At 44.1% G+C, this 16,839-nt stretch overlaps 1 protein-coding gene across 1 annotated transcript in view; it reads right to left on the reverse strand.

Annotated features, from left to right (window-relative positions):
- CACHD1 (cache domain containing 1) overlaps positions 1-16,839 on the reverse strand; it is a 113,201-nt gene that overhangs the window by 27,009 nt on the left and 69,353 nt on the right. Inside the window, exons 5-10 of the mRNA XM_063343752.1 lie at positions 13,810-13,936; positions 10,848-10,992; positions 8,982-9,198; positions 4,615-4,764; positions 3,278-3,511; positions 379-528 (exon numbers count right to left, since the gene is read on the reverse strand). Coding sequence (XP_063199822.1) covers positions 379-528; positions 3,278-3,511; positions 4,615-4,764; positions 8,982-9,198; positions 10,848-10,992; positions 13,810-13,936 — 1,023 coding nt within the window. The remainder of the gene's footprint in view (positions 1-378; positions 529-3,277; positions 3,512-4,614; positions 4,765-8,981; positions 9,199-10,847; positions 10,993-13,809; positions 13,937-16,839) is intronic.

The raw sequence follows: 16,839 nt of genomic DNA on the forward strand, positions 1-16,839 counted from the left end.
AATGAAAGACAGCTTCAAGAACCAAGCAATAAAAAGAGGCTGGGATCCGAGGAAAAGAGTGGAACACACGTACGCACCAGTTCTGCCTTTTGCCCTACACATCCAGAAAACCTCCAACGTGACACGTGCAGAAAATCCCCACAGCAAGTCAGCGTTTCCACATCAAAACTCCACTACAGAAATTTCAAACCATGAATCCACCTACAATCTTCAGCAACTCTAACCAAGCGACTCCAAAACTAACCAAACAACATGCAATTATTCTTTTAATATCATCGATTACTACAGACTATTTAGAGACATGAGAATTAAGAGCTTCCTTGTGATGGTTAATGGCCTCAGTGGGACTAGAGGAGATTGTCTGAGCCAAAAAGTTACCTTTGTTATCAATGAGGAAAGTGTAGGAGCCCAAGGAGTCTTGATAATAGGTGACATCTTCCAAGATATAGGCGAGATTAACATCCACTCCAACAATCCCAAGCAGCAGGTTTCCAAAGTAACAGGGTTTACTTACAGTCATTATCAGGCCTTAGAATGAGAGAAATAATGTAAAGCCATCAGCAATAATTTCTAGTTAATTATTTTTAGAGGAATGAGCACGCGCTTTGTCATTTCAACATATTATACAGTTAAATTTTATATATTATTCCTTGCTGGAACACGGACAAAAACTGGAACGCACACAGGGAAGCTGAGCAGGTTATCTGTCACGTCTGGCTGGTTTCAGTCACTCTCCCTAATTAGTTAATGTATGTTTCTGATAGTGACCTAAGGTAGATTTAATCAATTTATTAAAACACACAGCACAATCAACGTTTTGGGGTGTTTGTCAGTTTACAAGTGGACGCCTTACAGATCAGAAATGCATTCGCATGAAAAAACAAAACAGTATTTTGTTCCTTTAACATCATTTAAGGCAATTTAAATAATAGGGGGAGGAGGGAGGAAGAGAATTTGTACTTGTAAAGCAACAACAGGGACGAACTGTTGCTTGTCTAATTGTTTATTCAGAATATTAAACCTCCTCTGCTTAACTAAATCCCAGTGTGGCCACTGGTACTGGGAATCGTACCCGTAATTACACACTGGTTTGAGACTCACCTTGTACCTGAGGTAAGAACTCGCACTAATACCTCATTTCTCTTACTTTCTACACCACTGCTATTTGGAAATTCAGTGACTCTCTTCCCTCAAACCAATATAAAATTAATTTGCATGTATAAGCTTTTAAGTACGCTTTGATATTTATGTAAGACAAACCTCCTCTATTGCACCATTTCTCATCCTTCTGTTGCTCAAATTTTCCATTATGCTGGGATACGGCTTTGCGAGAGAGCAATAATACAGCTTAATTACCGAGGTTAGGAAACGCAGAAAGTAGGGAGCATTCTGACTCAGAAGAGATTTGCTCAGGAATAGTCTTAAACTTGTTTTGGGACTCAACACACAAGGCAAACGCGCGACCTAAACTCAGCAGCCCTTGAAAACTATGAGGGGCAATAGCTTTAAATTAGAGCAGGGCAGGTTTAGATTAGACATTAGGAAGAAGTTCTTTACAGTGAGGGTGGTGAGACACTGGAACAGGTTGCCCAGAGAGGTGGTGGAGGCCCCATCCCTGGAGACATTCAAGGCCAGGCTGGATGAGGCTCTGAGCAACCTGATCTAGTTAAAGATGTCCCTGCTCACTGTGGGGGGGTTGGACTAGGTGGCCTTTAAAGGTCCCTTCCAACCCAACACATTCTATGATTCTAACCCTCAACTACTCTTACGTATTAGCCAAGACTAAGAATATGCAAAGTCCTGAATGAAGAAACACAGAATTTCCTCAATTGTCACAGCAATATGAAGTCACTGCTGTATTTCCTACCTTGACTGTGACGGTCACATCTCTGTACAGAGCCCTGGAGCAGTACCGGAGGAACATCAGGGGAGCTGCCCAAGAACCCTCCAGTTCCAACCCTCCACGCGTGTGCCCTGAGCTTTCGGAAGGGCACCAGACCCAAAGGGAAAGGAGCAGCCACGCCGCAGCTTACAACGATGGCACTTAAGGAAGGGTTAGCTCCGGCAGTGAGACCCGAGGCCAGGTGTGCATCCAGGAGCTCTGCCAGCGCTGTGGCAGCAGCCCAAGCCCCATCCCAACCTCCTGAACCTGCCTCCGGCAAGAATCCAAATAGCATCACCGTGCAGCGCACGCTTACCCTGAGCACACATTAAACTAATTTCTGCATTTCGTGCACATGTGTCAACTCACACACATCCTGGTACGCTCCCAGAAGTCTCTATCGATATCTACACCTTCCGTCTCTCCATGACTGGACGTAGCGGTGAGATCAGATCAAGCTGAACACACGTTTTTTGTTAACAGGGCATCTAATTTTAAGGTAAAAGGGCAGGTCCACGCACCTTGCCACCACCACAGCATAAATTAGAAACTGATGAGAGAACCAGACTGTAGCCATCTGCTGTGTTAAGGTATTTTTCTGGATGCATTCACAGTCCGTGGAAAAACCATCACCAGGCTTCCACTAAATTCAGTGTATCCTGCGCCCCAGACTGGCCGGGCCCCCACCAGCCAGCTCAGGCTCCCTCTTCTGCCCAGCACTGGGGGCACGGCAAGTGTGCCGAAGCCAAAGGAAGAGCTGACGATAGCAAATTCTGGACAATAATTAATAATCTGTCTTTGGGCAGTGGGGAATGGATGCTAAACTAGTTATGAAGAGCCATTGCTTGTGGGGCAAAGACAGAATAACGGGAACTCCAGCAGGAAGGATGACTTCAAAGGCACGTCCGTGGCTCCGCAGCAGAGGAGGAAAGGGAGGCTCAAATGATAACAGCTTTTTCCTCTCTTCCACTGTGGGGACCTGAGTCTGCCTGTAAGATGTCATGACGTACAGAAGTACTGAAATAATGAACGCTGCAATGGCGCAGCATGGTCACGGCTCTCGTTTCAACATGACAAGGTTCCTCCCCTCACGCACAAAGGACTTCTCTCCACAAATTGAGTTACGGGTGCTGTATACACACACATATATAAAAACAAATTTCACCCCGAGAATCCAACCTGAATCTATCTACTCCATGTCTTATTACCACTTTTTTCATAACTAGACCTTCTGCAGATAAAAAAACCTGCTGGCATGAAAGGCGAATTTTATACTTGCCTTGGGAACACACCTAAAAGCATCACCTTATACAACTACAGGATATTTGAGAATATGTAAGCAACGGGAACGTTATCTCTTTTGGTTTTATATCTAAATTCCATGTAAGCACTTACCATCTCCCATTTCATCTGAGAAAGGCAGACTGAAGACTGCCTCATCGATCATCCGGTTGGGGAGGTTTGTATAGAAGCGGCCAACTGTGGTTTCCAGGTTACTCAGTTGGTTCAGGACCATCATGCTTCCCTTGACCACAGGCAGGGCGGTTCGGTCCGGCACCCCGTACTTCACCGAGTTCTGCTCTGCCAGGTCCCGCAGAAAGGCCAGTTCCTTCAAACCTGTCACTCCCTCTGAAACAGAGATGCGAGAAATAGAAGGAAGGAGACAGAAGCGGCTTACTTCCCATCAAGGCTTCTGTATCTTACTCCAAAGGACTGTCAATAAAAGCAAAACGATACATACGCTATACTGTAGGACAGAATATAATTATTTAAGCCATAAGTGCCAAAAGACTAGCATGGTTTTAGGAAAAGTAATTAGCTAGTACAAAATTTAATAAGATTGCCTCTCACATACTGTTGCACTGTGCAAAAATTCAACACGCTGTTCACATCACCGCTTTAAACAAAGATCTTTTAACAAAGAGTTATGTGACCCATAAATCCACAGGACAGCTCTTTGTTCTCCACCGGTGGCTACTCCGCATAAAGGACCAGGAGCATATTATACGCCTTCGGAGATAACAGGCTTTGTTCTTTAGCTTAAACATTAGTTTCATATTTTACACGAGTCTCAAGCTCAATTCCTGCGGACAAATCAAAGACTTCTGTCCATATTAGGCCTCAAATGAGTATTTAAATTTACAGTCAAATGATACATCAGCGTAAGCATTCGTTTCCTCGGCTAGAGTCCGTGTGCAATTTTTAGTAATACAGCATATAGCCTGCTTACTGAAAACGCTCTGTTGGAAAAAGCACAGAATACCAAACTACCCTGTGTGCGATCTTCATGTTTAACTTTACTCTTAAATCGGGTCCGAAGTTATCAAAGCACTTCAGGTTACGGTTGATGTTACATTCATGCTCCTTGGCTAATGACTGGGCTAGAAGTCACATATATTCTCATTTTGCTGCACCAGGAAACACAGGCAGCATCAGGAAAGTTTACAGTTGCAATAATTATCAAATTTAATTCAGTCTGGTTGCCATTAGACACTGTCGGCAACAATAGTTTATACCCTGAGCAGCTGCACTGCGATATACAAGCATGTAGTGGCACACAGGCTTATACACGAGAGGTAACATCTGGATGCAGCCTCTGGATTACACAGGCCAAAATCCATTAACAAACTGTTCCCAATAAGGCGTGGAATTCCATTTGGATGAGCTTGATAAACTAGCTGTACAATGAAAGGGAATTTTCATCCCACTGGAAACACAAAAACTTTTCTCACCGTTCATAAGCGCGTAAGTGAGAATCATGACCGAGTTATTGAGGAAACTATTTTCTTCATTGATGACACGTAGAGTAGCTTTTTTATCATCTTCCGAGGAATCTTTTGATGTAATCCCAGCCGAGAGATAAATTATGACCATATCGGTATCTAAAAAGAATTATATATATATATATATATATATATCAGAAAGTGCATTAGATTTTTAACTCAGGAAAGCCACGTGGGAAGAGCCCTTACATCTGCTTACAACCACGTATTGCCAACAGTTTCATCTGAGAGATTCACAGGAATCTACAATGGAAAAACTATTGGCAGAGATCGTAGGTTGTTTGGTTGGACTCGGTGATCTTAAGGGTCCTTTCCAACCATGAAGATTCTGTGAACACACCGTGGGCTTATGAATTATACCCTTCGTTATTAAACTTCTATTTAACAAACACCAGTTTGATTCGGTGCCTACCAGCCACCCAGAGGCACCGTGGCTTGTTTCTCCTGAGCAGACCCCACCAGCACCTTCTGGCCTGGCTGCAACCAGGCAGGAGCGCGCGAGGCCAGGGTGCAGCATGCTGCAGAAGCTGTTCTAACTCCATGGAGAGGGCTGAAAAGCAAAAAGCCTGCAAGTTTTGACTCCTGACCCACTGTTCTTCTCCCGTCCTGCAATGAGAAGCCCATGGTGCTCTCCCAGCTGTTGCTGCTGCAAGAGCAGTGCAGGGCGCTCGGCATCGCTGAGCTCATCCTCCCTCTTCCACTAAGGTTCGGCTGTGCAACCAGGTCAGCCCCTGCAGAAGCACCCCAACAAGCCTACGTGAGAAACTCAAAAATCCCTGCAAAAGTCCTTTTTCACCCACTTCTTCTTTGTGCCTTCATTAGCACTGCTGCAATTTAGCCCCCGACTCGCAGGGCGACAGCTGGAGGAGGCCGAAGGATGGAAGGCACCCGACGCTTTTGGATGTTGTCGGCTGGAGCGTAAAGCTCGCGAAACGCGCCGCGACACCCCGCCGTTCCTCATCCGCGCCTTTCGCGTGAGGTTGAACACGTTTTTCAAGCTGAGTGTGTTCTCAGCGAACGGCCTGCCTCAAAGCCTTTGAACGTGTAAATTCAGATCACGGCTCACACACCATCCTGTTTCATCATATTATATCTCGATACTGAAAGTACTTTATGCATATAATTAAGACACTTGTAGGGATGATACACCACCATATAATCTGAAGCACATGAGGTTAGTTGGTTAGATACCAACTTTGTTGTCTCATCTGGGTTTTTTTGTGGTTTTGCTGTGGATTTTTTTTAAATAGGTACAAATGCTTTGACGTGTACATTTTGTCATCGTGACTTGAAATTCATGAATTTCAGCCAGAATTGGCTTTTGATACAAACAAGTTAAGAGGAGCTGTTATCTGGGGGGAATTTCTGCCTTTTTTTATAGAATCATAGAATCATCTAGGTTGGAAGGGACCTTTAAGATCACCAAGTCCAACCATTAACCCAGCACTGCCCAAACCCCCACTACCCCGTGTCCCTCAGCACCGCGTCTGCCCGGCTTTTAAACCCCTCCAGGGATGGCGACTCCACCACTGCCCTGGGCAGCCTGGGCCAAGGCTTGACAACCCCTTCCGCGAAGAAATTTTTCCTAATATCCATCTGAACCCTCCCCTGGTGCAACTTGAGGCCGGTTCCTCTTGTCCTACCAAGTTATTTAGAAGCTAAAACTAGGGAAAAAAAAGCCAAGCCAGGTACTAATACAGCTTTGGCTGTGGTTTAAGGAAAATTGTTAACGTGTTTCCTAGGCTATAGCATAGCTGTTATATATATATATTTATACACACGTATACAACCTAGCTATTTAACTAGAGTTTTTTCAGGCAACGGTGGTGCTCGGTGGCAGAGCGGTTTCTTAACACTTTGCGATGAGGTTCTGCTGAGCAGGACTGCAACAGGAACCAGCGTAAGGCAGGAAACTGGGACGTGTTCAACAGCACAATTCCTCCATCTCTTACCAGTAGTTCCCTTCTAACTTTCCCAGTGCGCGTTCGGGAGCAAGGCTGTATCTCAATAGCTTCCCCGACACACCCACACATTGTTCTCCAGGAACAGGATGTTAGAAAATTAACAGTGAAATGAATGATATTTTTTCTCTAGGTTTATTTTTCTTTTTTAAAAAGATGAAAAGATTATTTACAAGAAAATGAGGCATGCTTTATAAACATCCTCTTCTCCAACCTATTGTGTCTCACCCTATGAATTCTGAAATTTCCTATATACGCATTAGGTCTTCAAAATCTTTCACACTTAGAGAAAACCCGAATCCAAAGCATTTGCCTTTTCTTCTAACTTTCTGTACTTGTGCCCCAAAATAACTACTTGGTATGAAACCTAGTAAAAGTAGGTGTTTTCACATTAATGAAGAACATGCCAAAATCTTCTAATCCTAATATCCATAAAACATATGTAGGAGGATGCTGCAAGATCCTCCAGCTGATGTTCTTAGAATAACTACTAATGACTAATATGCATCTTATCCCAGCCAGCTTCAGCAGCGCTGGAGGTTTTTTTTATTTTATTTTGTATTTTCTAGGAAGTTGCACCCTTTTCATCGTATTGCCAGAGGATGGCAAAAACCTGCCCTTGACAACCCCGTCTTTCAGCTAAGCAATGTCCAGTCAGACAAACGTTTCACTGTATCTGTGGCCTAAAGTTCAGAAATTGGCTGAACCTTTAATAGCAAAAGCACCATTTTATAAATGGAAGGAGTCACATGAAGTAGGAGCACATTTCCTTAGTCTTTCCAAACCACTTTCATTCCTGGACTTTTCTTTTTGATTTCTACTCTTCTGAGCTGGTACCTGGTCTTCAGGACAATGACGAATTTGCAATCAATGGATCACGCTATGGGACCTGCGTTCCGTAAATTGACTAAACCGACCAAGATGAGCCTGCTTTCTCCACCCTGCCGCGGCACTGGCAACATTACTCAACTCCAACGAGCGTCCAGAGCACAGCTTCAAGAATTTGCTTTCCGCGGCTTCCTGGCAAGCAAACGTGCCACTCAACTTCACATCCATCTTTTCCACATCTTTCACCACATCCTCATTACAAAAACACACACCAAAACCCCCCAGTCTTGGGAGTGGGAAGGAGAAAGCCCATAATGCGTACACCAAAATTCAGCAGGATATTCTTAGATACAGGAAAATTCAGCCAGGCCAACCTCACATTCCATAAAATATCACCCATAATTGCTATTCTCAAAAAACCCTTTTCGCTGAGAAACAGGCCACTTCCGTAGGATTCCAGTTATGCTGATTACGCAGTAAGTCAATGAACCCGCAGTTAACAGCAATTTTTATTGAAAGGAACCCCCCGCACACATTTGGGAAACGATTCAGCTATCGGGCAATTTAATCCTGCGATTTCACGTTATAGTTTAAAAGAAAGTCGGCAAGTGAAACAAATTAAAAGGGAATGGCCATATTCAACAGTCACTCATGCAGATTCCAGATACCCCCTGCCGAGAAGGACTCGGGGGTGTTGGTGGGTGAGAAGCTCCACACGCCCCAGCAACATGCGCTGTCAGCCCAGAACCCCCCGCAGCCTGGGCTGCATCCCCAGCAGCGTGGGCAGCAGGGCGAGGGGGGGATTCTGCCCCTCTGCTCCGCTCTGTGAGACCCCCCTGCAGCGCTGCCTCCAGCCCTGGGGCACCAACAGCAGAAGGACACGGAGCTGTCGGAGCGGGGCCAGAGGAGGCCCCGGAGATGCTGGGAGGGCTGGAGCCCCTCTGCTGGGAGGACAGGCTGAGAGAGCTGGGGGGGTTCAGCCTGGAGAAGAGAAGGCTCCGGGGAGACCTTCCAGCCCCTGCCAGGCCCTAAAGGGGCTCCAGGAAAGCTGGGGAGGGACTCTGGAGCAGGGAGGGGAGCCACGGGATGAGGGAGGACGGCTTTAAACTGGTAGAGGGGAGACTGAGATGAGATCTAAAGAAGACATTTTTTACACTGAGGATGGTGAGCCCCTGGCCCAGGTTGCCCAGAGAGATGGTCAGTGCCCCATCCCTGGAAACGTTCCAGGTCAGGTTGGAGGAGGCTTTGAGCAACCTGATCTAGTTAAGGATGTCCCTGCTCATTGCAGGGGGTTGGACTAGATGGCCATTAAGGTCCCTCCCAACTGAAACTATTCTATAATTCTATGATCAAGTAAATGCTACTTAATAAAAACAGGTGCGCTTTTTTTTTTTTTGAATATTCAAGACACTACTACACTCCTTTGGCCTCTCGCCAAAGCGCCTCCTCTCGCCAAAGCGAGAATCTCAAGTAAGAAAACATTTGCAAGCCTCAGAAATAATCAGGATTGCACAACAAGGGACTTACTTCCTTGGAGTTTTGTGCCATTGTTTGTATTTCGTATCAACTGGAAAGCCTTCTGAAATCCCACTGCGTGCTGCGTAGGGCTGTCAGACGACTTGATACTGCTAACGAAGGTGGACATCTTCCTTTTTGTCTCACTAGTGGCAGGAGACAGAAACGTCTTATAGCACTGATCCAGCGAGCAGGTCCTCACTGTGTCTGCCACGGTTAACACGGAGATCTTGAAAGAGAAGAAACTATATTGGATTACCTTACCATTTATAATTCTTTACGCACCGATATAGGAAACACAATGAAAAGCCAACTGAAGAGATTCCGTGGATTTAAAATTCAATTGTTCAAAAATAAATGCTTGAGGCATAAATCCATCAAATTTGAAAAGGATTAGACTTAGGGTGATTTCAAGAAAAAGAGACTTCAGTCTTTGTTTCGCAGACGAAGTCAGCTTCACTCTGCTCGTACATAATAGTTAATACACTGTTCCGGGCAGGAGCCTGAGTGAACTAGAGATAACCGAAAACAAAATCAGCAGAGAGCGTTTTCAGGAGAGCCTTGAGTGCCTACAGAAAAGTGGAGTGCACACAGAAAATGAAAAAAAAAAACCAAACCCAACCCCCAAACCTCTAAGGGCTTTTCACAGGCAAAGCCTTATGTTGTTCTAATGTTTCAGCCAAAGCTACCATCAATTTCTATCCCGTAAATAAGTTAAGGCATGTAGTTGTACCACTCGCATTAATATAAACACAACATACCGGTCTTATTAAATGAGTGTCATGCTTTATTATAAATCGTGACTGACGCAAGACAGTCACAGAATTAAGCAGTAATTATATACCCGTATAACAGGTTTCATAACCACTAAACTACTGACCGAGTAATATATGTCTTAAATGTATTTTCTTCATTACAGGTCTACATTAAGACAAATACTTTTGACACTTAAATTAAAGTACTATTAATTCTGCTTACATATAAGGATTAATTTACAGTATTAAAACTCGCTAAAAGCACAGAAGTGTTTTTTCCTGTACTATTAACGACAGGAGTTAAGGCAAAGATTACAATCAGCTATTCTTCAACTTGATTTGACTGAAACTCCCTTCCTATTAAAAATAAAAAAACAAATAAAAACACCACAATGCAAAACAAGCAGAGAGAACGATCAAGGTCCTACTAACAGAAAATTACTGAAAGTGAAGACCAGACTGGGGACTGCTTGTGGTCCTGCAGAAGCACTTTATGGGCCCCCGGTTGCAATCCCTACTCAAAAAAATTACAGGTTAAGGGACTTTCTCATTGTTGAGCAGAGTATCTGCGGCACAGCAAGAAATAAAATCCAGATTTCTTGGCTTTATCCTTTCCTTGCTGGTATCACGATTGTCTGGGAATCTTCCAAGCACTAATTATGTTTCAGCTCACTCCAGTACAGCAGCAGAATAAATAATTTCCATTTTCACAAGCAAAAAAGACAGCCTCAGAGGTAAAATGAGTTGCTCAAAGCAATCTCGTACTTCAGAAGTTGTCAGGCTTGGAGAAAGGTTCTCCTAATTGCACGCTGTATCACACTGCTGACCATCACCGAAAGTCTCTGCCAAGATGAAGGAGTCTTTAAAGATTACTCAGAAACAGGATTTCGCCTTAGATCAGTGGTTTCCACTTTTTTTCAGCCTGCGGATCCCCATATGTTTCCCCTGCAGTAATACAGGCTTCCAAAAGTGAGCTCGAGTCTTCGTCACCCATTAGAGGTAGACCACAGATCCCCATGAGTCCATGGAACACAAGTTAAAAACACCACTTTGGACGAAAACTGAAAACACTGAGCACGGTTGAAACCAATGAAAAGATGCTCATTGCTTGGAGAAATCTCACCTTATCATGTTCATCTATAGAGCTCAGAATAACCTGAGCAGCATCTTTGGCGATCTGAAGCTGCGTCTCCGTGACCGAAGCCCCATGGTCCACAATGACGACGATATGCTTGGACTGAGGTCGAACAGTAGAAACATAGACAGGCCTGAAGGAGAACAAAACCCAAACCACTGTCTTGAGTCATCTTGTAATTTCCACTAAAATGTTTACCAGCAAAAACAGTGGAGAATTCAAAACAAAAACATCCCACCGAGAAACAATGAATTATAACAGGAATTATTGCCTTTATAGAATCACAGAATGGTTTGGGTTGGAAGGGACCTTAAAGCCCACCCAGTGGCACCCCCTGCCCTGGGCAGGGACACCTCCCACCAGCCCAGGTTGCTCCAAGCCCCGTCCAACCTGGCCTTGAACCCCTCCAGGGATGGGGCAGCCACAGCTTCTCTGGGCAAGGGAAACTTCTATTAGGAAAGATGAACTGAGAATCTGAACACACAGAAAAAGCCCTCACTTTCGCTCTCCTGATTTTTTTTAACCAAAATGAGGTGTCAGATCCTTCTCCCTCTGTCACAGCAACCACTTTCAGCTAGGAATAAACAATTCTGCTCATGCGGCAGCAGTGTTTGGGATTACTGTTTGCAGCAGCTCACGTCAAGCTTTGGATTAAGTGTTGACAAGCAAGAAATGCCTCATGATAAATGCTGGGTGCCAGGAACCTTACTCACATGTAAAAGTAAGTGCAATAGTGGGTATTTGCTGGTTACCTGACAAGTAAAAACCTGTGCAACTGCGCAGAGTTGCATTAGCATAGGGTGTTCGGTTTATTGTAATAAGGGAAGGCTTCTAGCCAAGAAAGGGTTTTCTCTTGGTGCCCTGGAATGCACTTTCACACGGATCGTGCTCCACAACCCCTTGGGTCTGAGCAGTTTTGAACCCCATGGCCAATCTGAGTTAACTCTGGCTCTTGGCGCTGCCATGTGTCTATTTGTGCCAACATCAAAAGCCACATTTTCAGTGAAGCCGTGCTCAGATCCAGTTCGATACTGTGAGAGATGCGTGAAAGATTTCACGAGCTCTTGCACCAAGGCTTCAACCTGCAACACATTAGGAAGATCTTCATCAAGGAGGAAGAATTAAAAAAGGACAGGACTCTCTTCCCTATTTAGTCCAGGCCCAAAACTAGTTAAGAGTCAAGTGAGAGTTTTATGATGTAAATTTTATTATATCAAAGGCAGCCAGAGAAATCTTATTAAGAGTAAAGGAAATGCAGAAGATTTTAGACAAGGCACTGCAATAAACAACTGGCACAAATCAGCTCTTAATTGTAAAACAGCCTGCAGCTCTACACCGGTATTAATACCTAGAACTTAAATAGGGCCTTTGATCTTCAAAGCACTTAAGTATTAACTAATTAATCCACCCAAACTACCCTCTGAAGTAAATACTAGCAAAAAGATAACCCTTATTTAGCCATGGAGAAACTGCAATCGAGACTTGGTGATCTGGATGAAATCAACAATGGTTTTAGTGTCAAAATTTTAATCAAGACTGTGGTACCCCCAGTTCTCACGTCTTCAGACCGCACCTTTCCAAGGCCACAGAGAATTTAATCAAGCCCAGACGCTTCAACTTTGATGACACATAGAAGATAACATCTGTAAACATTTGATTGCTCAACAGGGACAGGTAACCAAAGACCTTTTAGGCTCTGTACACTCGGCTACTGTCCTGGTGGTTGCTGTGTTTCAGATTTGCTATAAAGGGAGTGTCAATAATACATATTGTTTTAGTTGTTCCCAGGTGATGTTTATAGTTTTGAGGGACTTTTTTCAGCTTCCCACAGAAGCTGAGAAGAAGCCTAGACAGAACAATGGAACGGCCAATGGAGTATTCCATACCATAGATGTCATGCCCAGTATATAAATGGGGTTAGTCGGGGGGCTGGTACTCGCCATCACTGCTCGGGATGGTACCAATTCACCAGGTGGTGAGAGTGACTTGTGTCATTACTATTAATTATTATTGTTATTTTCCTTTTCTAATATTGTCCTATTAAACTGTCTTTATCTCAACCGGCAAGAGTTTTTCCTTTTCCCCTCCTCTTCTCCCTCCTCTTCCTGGGGAGGCAAGGGGGGGTGAGGGAGCGGCTGGTGGTCCTACCTGCCAGCTGGGGTTAAACCACAACAGCTACGCAGAAACGTACCTAGATGTGCTGATACTCCCTCCACATAGACTGATTAACTGGTACAATTAGCCAGTGTGTGACCAGAGACGCTACCGCCACTGCTCTTTCTCAGAGGATTCCACCCTTGAGTCTCGATCAGTCCCATCATTTTGACAGCAAAAGCTAGGGGAAAAAATACTGCACTGCCACTGCTCTGCTTCACGCCTACAGAACAGGAATATTCCCCTCAGCAAAAAAAAAAAACCAAACCCACGTCACCATTTGATCCTTTTTTCCTACAGTTTTCTTAGTAGAAACTAAAAGTTTCCACTGCTATCTGCAACGTGCCGCTTGAACCTTGGGTGGAGACTGCAGAGATGCTCCTAGCTATGCCCTTTCCAGCCTCTCATCCTTCCGCCCCCCTCCCCAAAGCGATTCACCCGCCAAATCAGTAGAATACACATTCACTACTTTATTAATGGGAGTCAAGGATGAGTCAAATACAAGATAAATTTTGCCTATGGGCTGACCTACAATTTACAAGTTACTGCTTATTTACAGCTTATTTGATTTGGGAGGGGTGAGGAACCTGTACGTAATTTCACTTCACTTCAAAGTTTCTTAAAAGTGAAACCTAGTGCTTTAAAAAAAACAAACCTAAGAAAACCCAAGGGACCCCATTAAAAGTTACTCATGAACGTTGTCATCTTGGCAAAGCGTAATGCTGCAATGAAGTCAGTGCTTGAGGAATCCATTTTTAGTGCTTTTCCCACTACATTGCAAGGAGACAAACCGTACCTGCTGCGGTGTTCATAGCTGCCTTTGCACCGGAACTTGTGGGCCGGGAAAACGGTGAAAATGCCTTCTTCCGAACTGAAATACTGCCATTTAATTCCTGGGTTAGACTTCAGATTATCAGCAAGAACTACAGGTTGGGGAGAAAAAATAAGACATAAAGTAGAGTTAAAGGGAGGTCGAACTTGGAGGTACGGTTATTCAAGGCCTTTCTTGTATGTGCCTGGAGAAGAATAACCTGGGTCCCAACACCAACTACAAGTAGCTCGATTTGAGGATTGATAAGAGTTTTATGTCTGATTTACAAACAGTTAAAGGCTTTTGGAAACTTAATACTGGACTTGACAGACTTTGTTTAATATGTGATGACAATTCCTGAATCTCTGAAGTCTAACTGGGGGCCAAGAAGCCAAGGCAGAAGCAAGGAGGGAAGAGATTAAGGCAATTATGTATCATATGCACACACACATAACATCTACGTGCAAAGATCAACACATTGAGTTTTCATAAAGAAAAAACCCTAATGTTAAAAAAACAGTGTGTTCTTTACACTGAAGTAACACCAAAACATGAAATAAGTTTGCTGCTTACAGCCCTGTAACCCATTCTGTTAACATTACCTATTCTGACTTCTGTTTAAAAATGCCTACGTGAACATTTAATAAAAACAGTTTTACACACAAATGTGGGTCGGGGAAAAACTCACTGTACAGAAAGAGTTGAAAAGGTTAAAAAAGGGAGAATCTTCTTCTTTAGAAAGTCCATCGTGTTGCCATATTTGTGTAAGGGTATGTAGGTACAGCTCCCACTCTGGGGACTCAAGAGTTTCTCCAAGTTTCTCATTATCCCTGTGCCGTAATTAGCAAGGCCCCTCAAGTACTGGTTGTTAGGAGAAACAGTCACTTTTCAGGGAAAACACAGCACCTTCCCTCAAAGAGTTCTGAGTGGTCAAGTGCTACCCCGTGGGTGGTGGCTCCATGCTGGTGACACCCATCCTCACCATGAGCATCTCCATCAGGTTCCCATTTTCAAGATCATAAAATTCAGGAAGAATGATAACAACAGTCCTCAGCAGCTACACAGCAACTTTCCTCCAAGTCACCCAGAAACTCCTCTGTGGCAGGTGATTATTAGTAGCTCGTCGCATGGCCAAAAAGTGAAGAACAAAGAAGGTAAATGACACGTTCCCAAGTTGTGTAGTCAAGCAGGAACCAAGGTCAGAATGTAACCGCGGGTACAGATCTCAAACCCTCCTGTAGTTTATAGGCCACATTCACTCTGTTTAAAATATACTTGCTTGCCTATTAAAATGATCTTTAAGGAAGCGCTACTTACCACTGAGAGTAATTCAAAAGCTACAGCTCAGCAACGTTAACAAAACTCATTATGTTAAGTAAAGACACAAAACACCACCAGAACCAACAATTAAATAAAGTGGCCACCCCAGGGCCGAGACCGTCTGCGTTAATGACTTATAAAGATATTTAATACACCAAGCTAAACCAACAGAGCGTATGGATACTGTGGAAGTCCCGAGCACTCAGAGCCCAGGTGGGGACAAGGGTGTTTTGAGTCACCGCAGGCAGAGGTGGCATTGGGATTTGTGCCTCGTAGTGCAATGGAAACTTGGCACGTACACACACACGTACATATATATATACACACACACACACATATATATAATTTTCTTGCCATTTCTCCTTTCGTGCTCTTTGATTATAAAACTTGCCAGAACTGGCAGAGGGAGCTCTGATTTAGTGCACTTCACCTTCGGCTGAGATATCTCCCTTAGGACCAACACTGAGAATAGCTTCATCTCCCGAATCATCAAACACGCCAATATTTAGGTTGGAAATCACTGCAAGGCACATCTCAAACCTCAGCCAGACGCCCTACGACAAAATACCACGTAGAGCACAGCTTATGTTCAACATCCTCAACAGTTTTGCACTTCCTCGAGTTTCCCAGACTGGCTGCGGCCACGATGTTCTCTCCACATTCAGCTCAGCATAATTACCCTCTAAAAACCACAAGCTTGGAGTTTTCCGCCCCCCCGTGTTTCGCCACAGTTTTTTATATTTCCACAGTGCTTAACAGTGCCAGTGGAAATCCCGGCTGCACCGTGCTGGATTCTGTAGAAAGATGCAGCTTTGCACGACTGTGGCTTTCAAGAATTTGATGTCTCAGTGGATGAGATGAGGAGGAGGAGCGAGGAAGAAAGAAGAACAAGACATGAAATGGTCGATGAGCATTTTCCCAGTGGGTTAATGACCGAGTTGGGACCGGAACTACACGCTGCTCATACCTCTTACTTTTCATCCTTCTCCAAAAAATACCAATTCAAGGTATTTTTGGTATATTGGAACAAGGATGCCAAAGCTTGTTTCTCCCTCTCCCCTGTGCACAGGTAAAACCAACCTGGTGATGTTCTTGGGCGCAGGAATCATTTTTTCCCAGGAATTTTCACACTTTCAAAAAAACCACCCATGATCTTGCAACTAGAAGTCAAACAAATTTGCAAATATTGTTTGTTTTGCTCAAGTTCCCCCTAAATTTCTACTAAGACCTTGATTTGTTTTTATTCAGCTGATATACCAGTTTAGCAGTGCCATTTCTGATTTGTACAAAAAGCAGGTTTCTTTGGTCACAGACGATGGTTTCTGTGTAGCAGGGACACAAAGCAATGTGAAATTTTAATATTGCCAAATTTAGGCGGTACGGAAAAACTTTAGGCAAAAATCAGTTTTAGTTAGAAACAAAATAAACTTAACTCACACGGAGTTTCTAGGTTTTATACCTAGCACTACCAGAAATTTCTCTCCTCTCACCCCCCAAAGCACCCATCCTCATTTCCTCTCTGAAATCTTGTCTGGGAGAACCCAGATTCATTTCTGAACTCCCGGCGGGTTTGGCAGCCCGACCCTCCAGAGAAGGTGCAGCATCGGTGCTCAGAGCCCACACAGGTTCTCCTGCCTGGGACCACGTTGCACGGCCGCAGCTGCAGGAATCCGGGAAAGTATTTGATAAAACCTT

Source organism: Chroicocephalus ridibundus, chromosome 8 (assembly GCF_963924245.1).
Source record: "Chroicocephalus ridibundus chromosome 8, bChrRid1.1, whole genome shotgun sequence".
Taxonomy (NCBI): domain Eukaryota; kingdom Metazoa; phylum Chordata; class Aves; order Charadriiformes; family Laridae; genus Chroicocephalus; species Chroicocephalus ridibundus.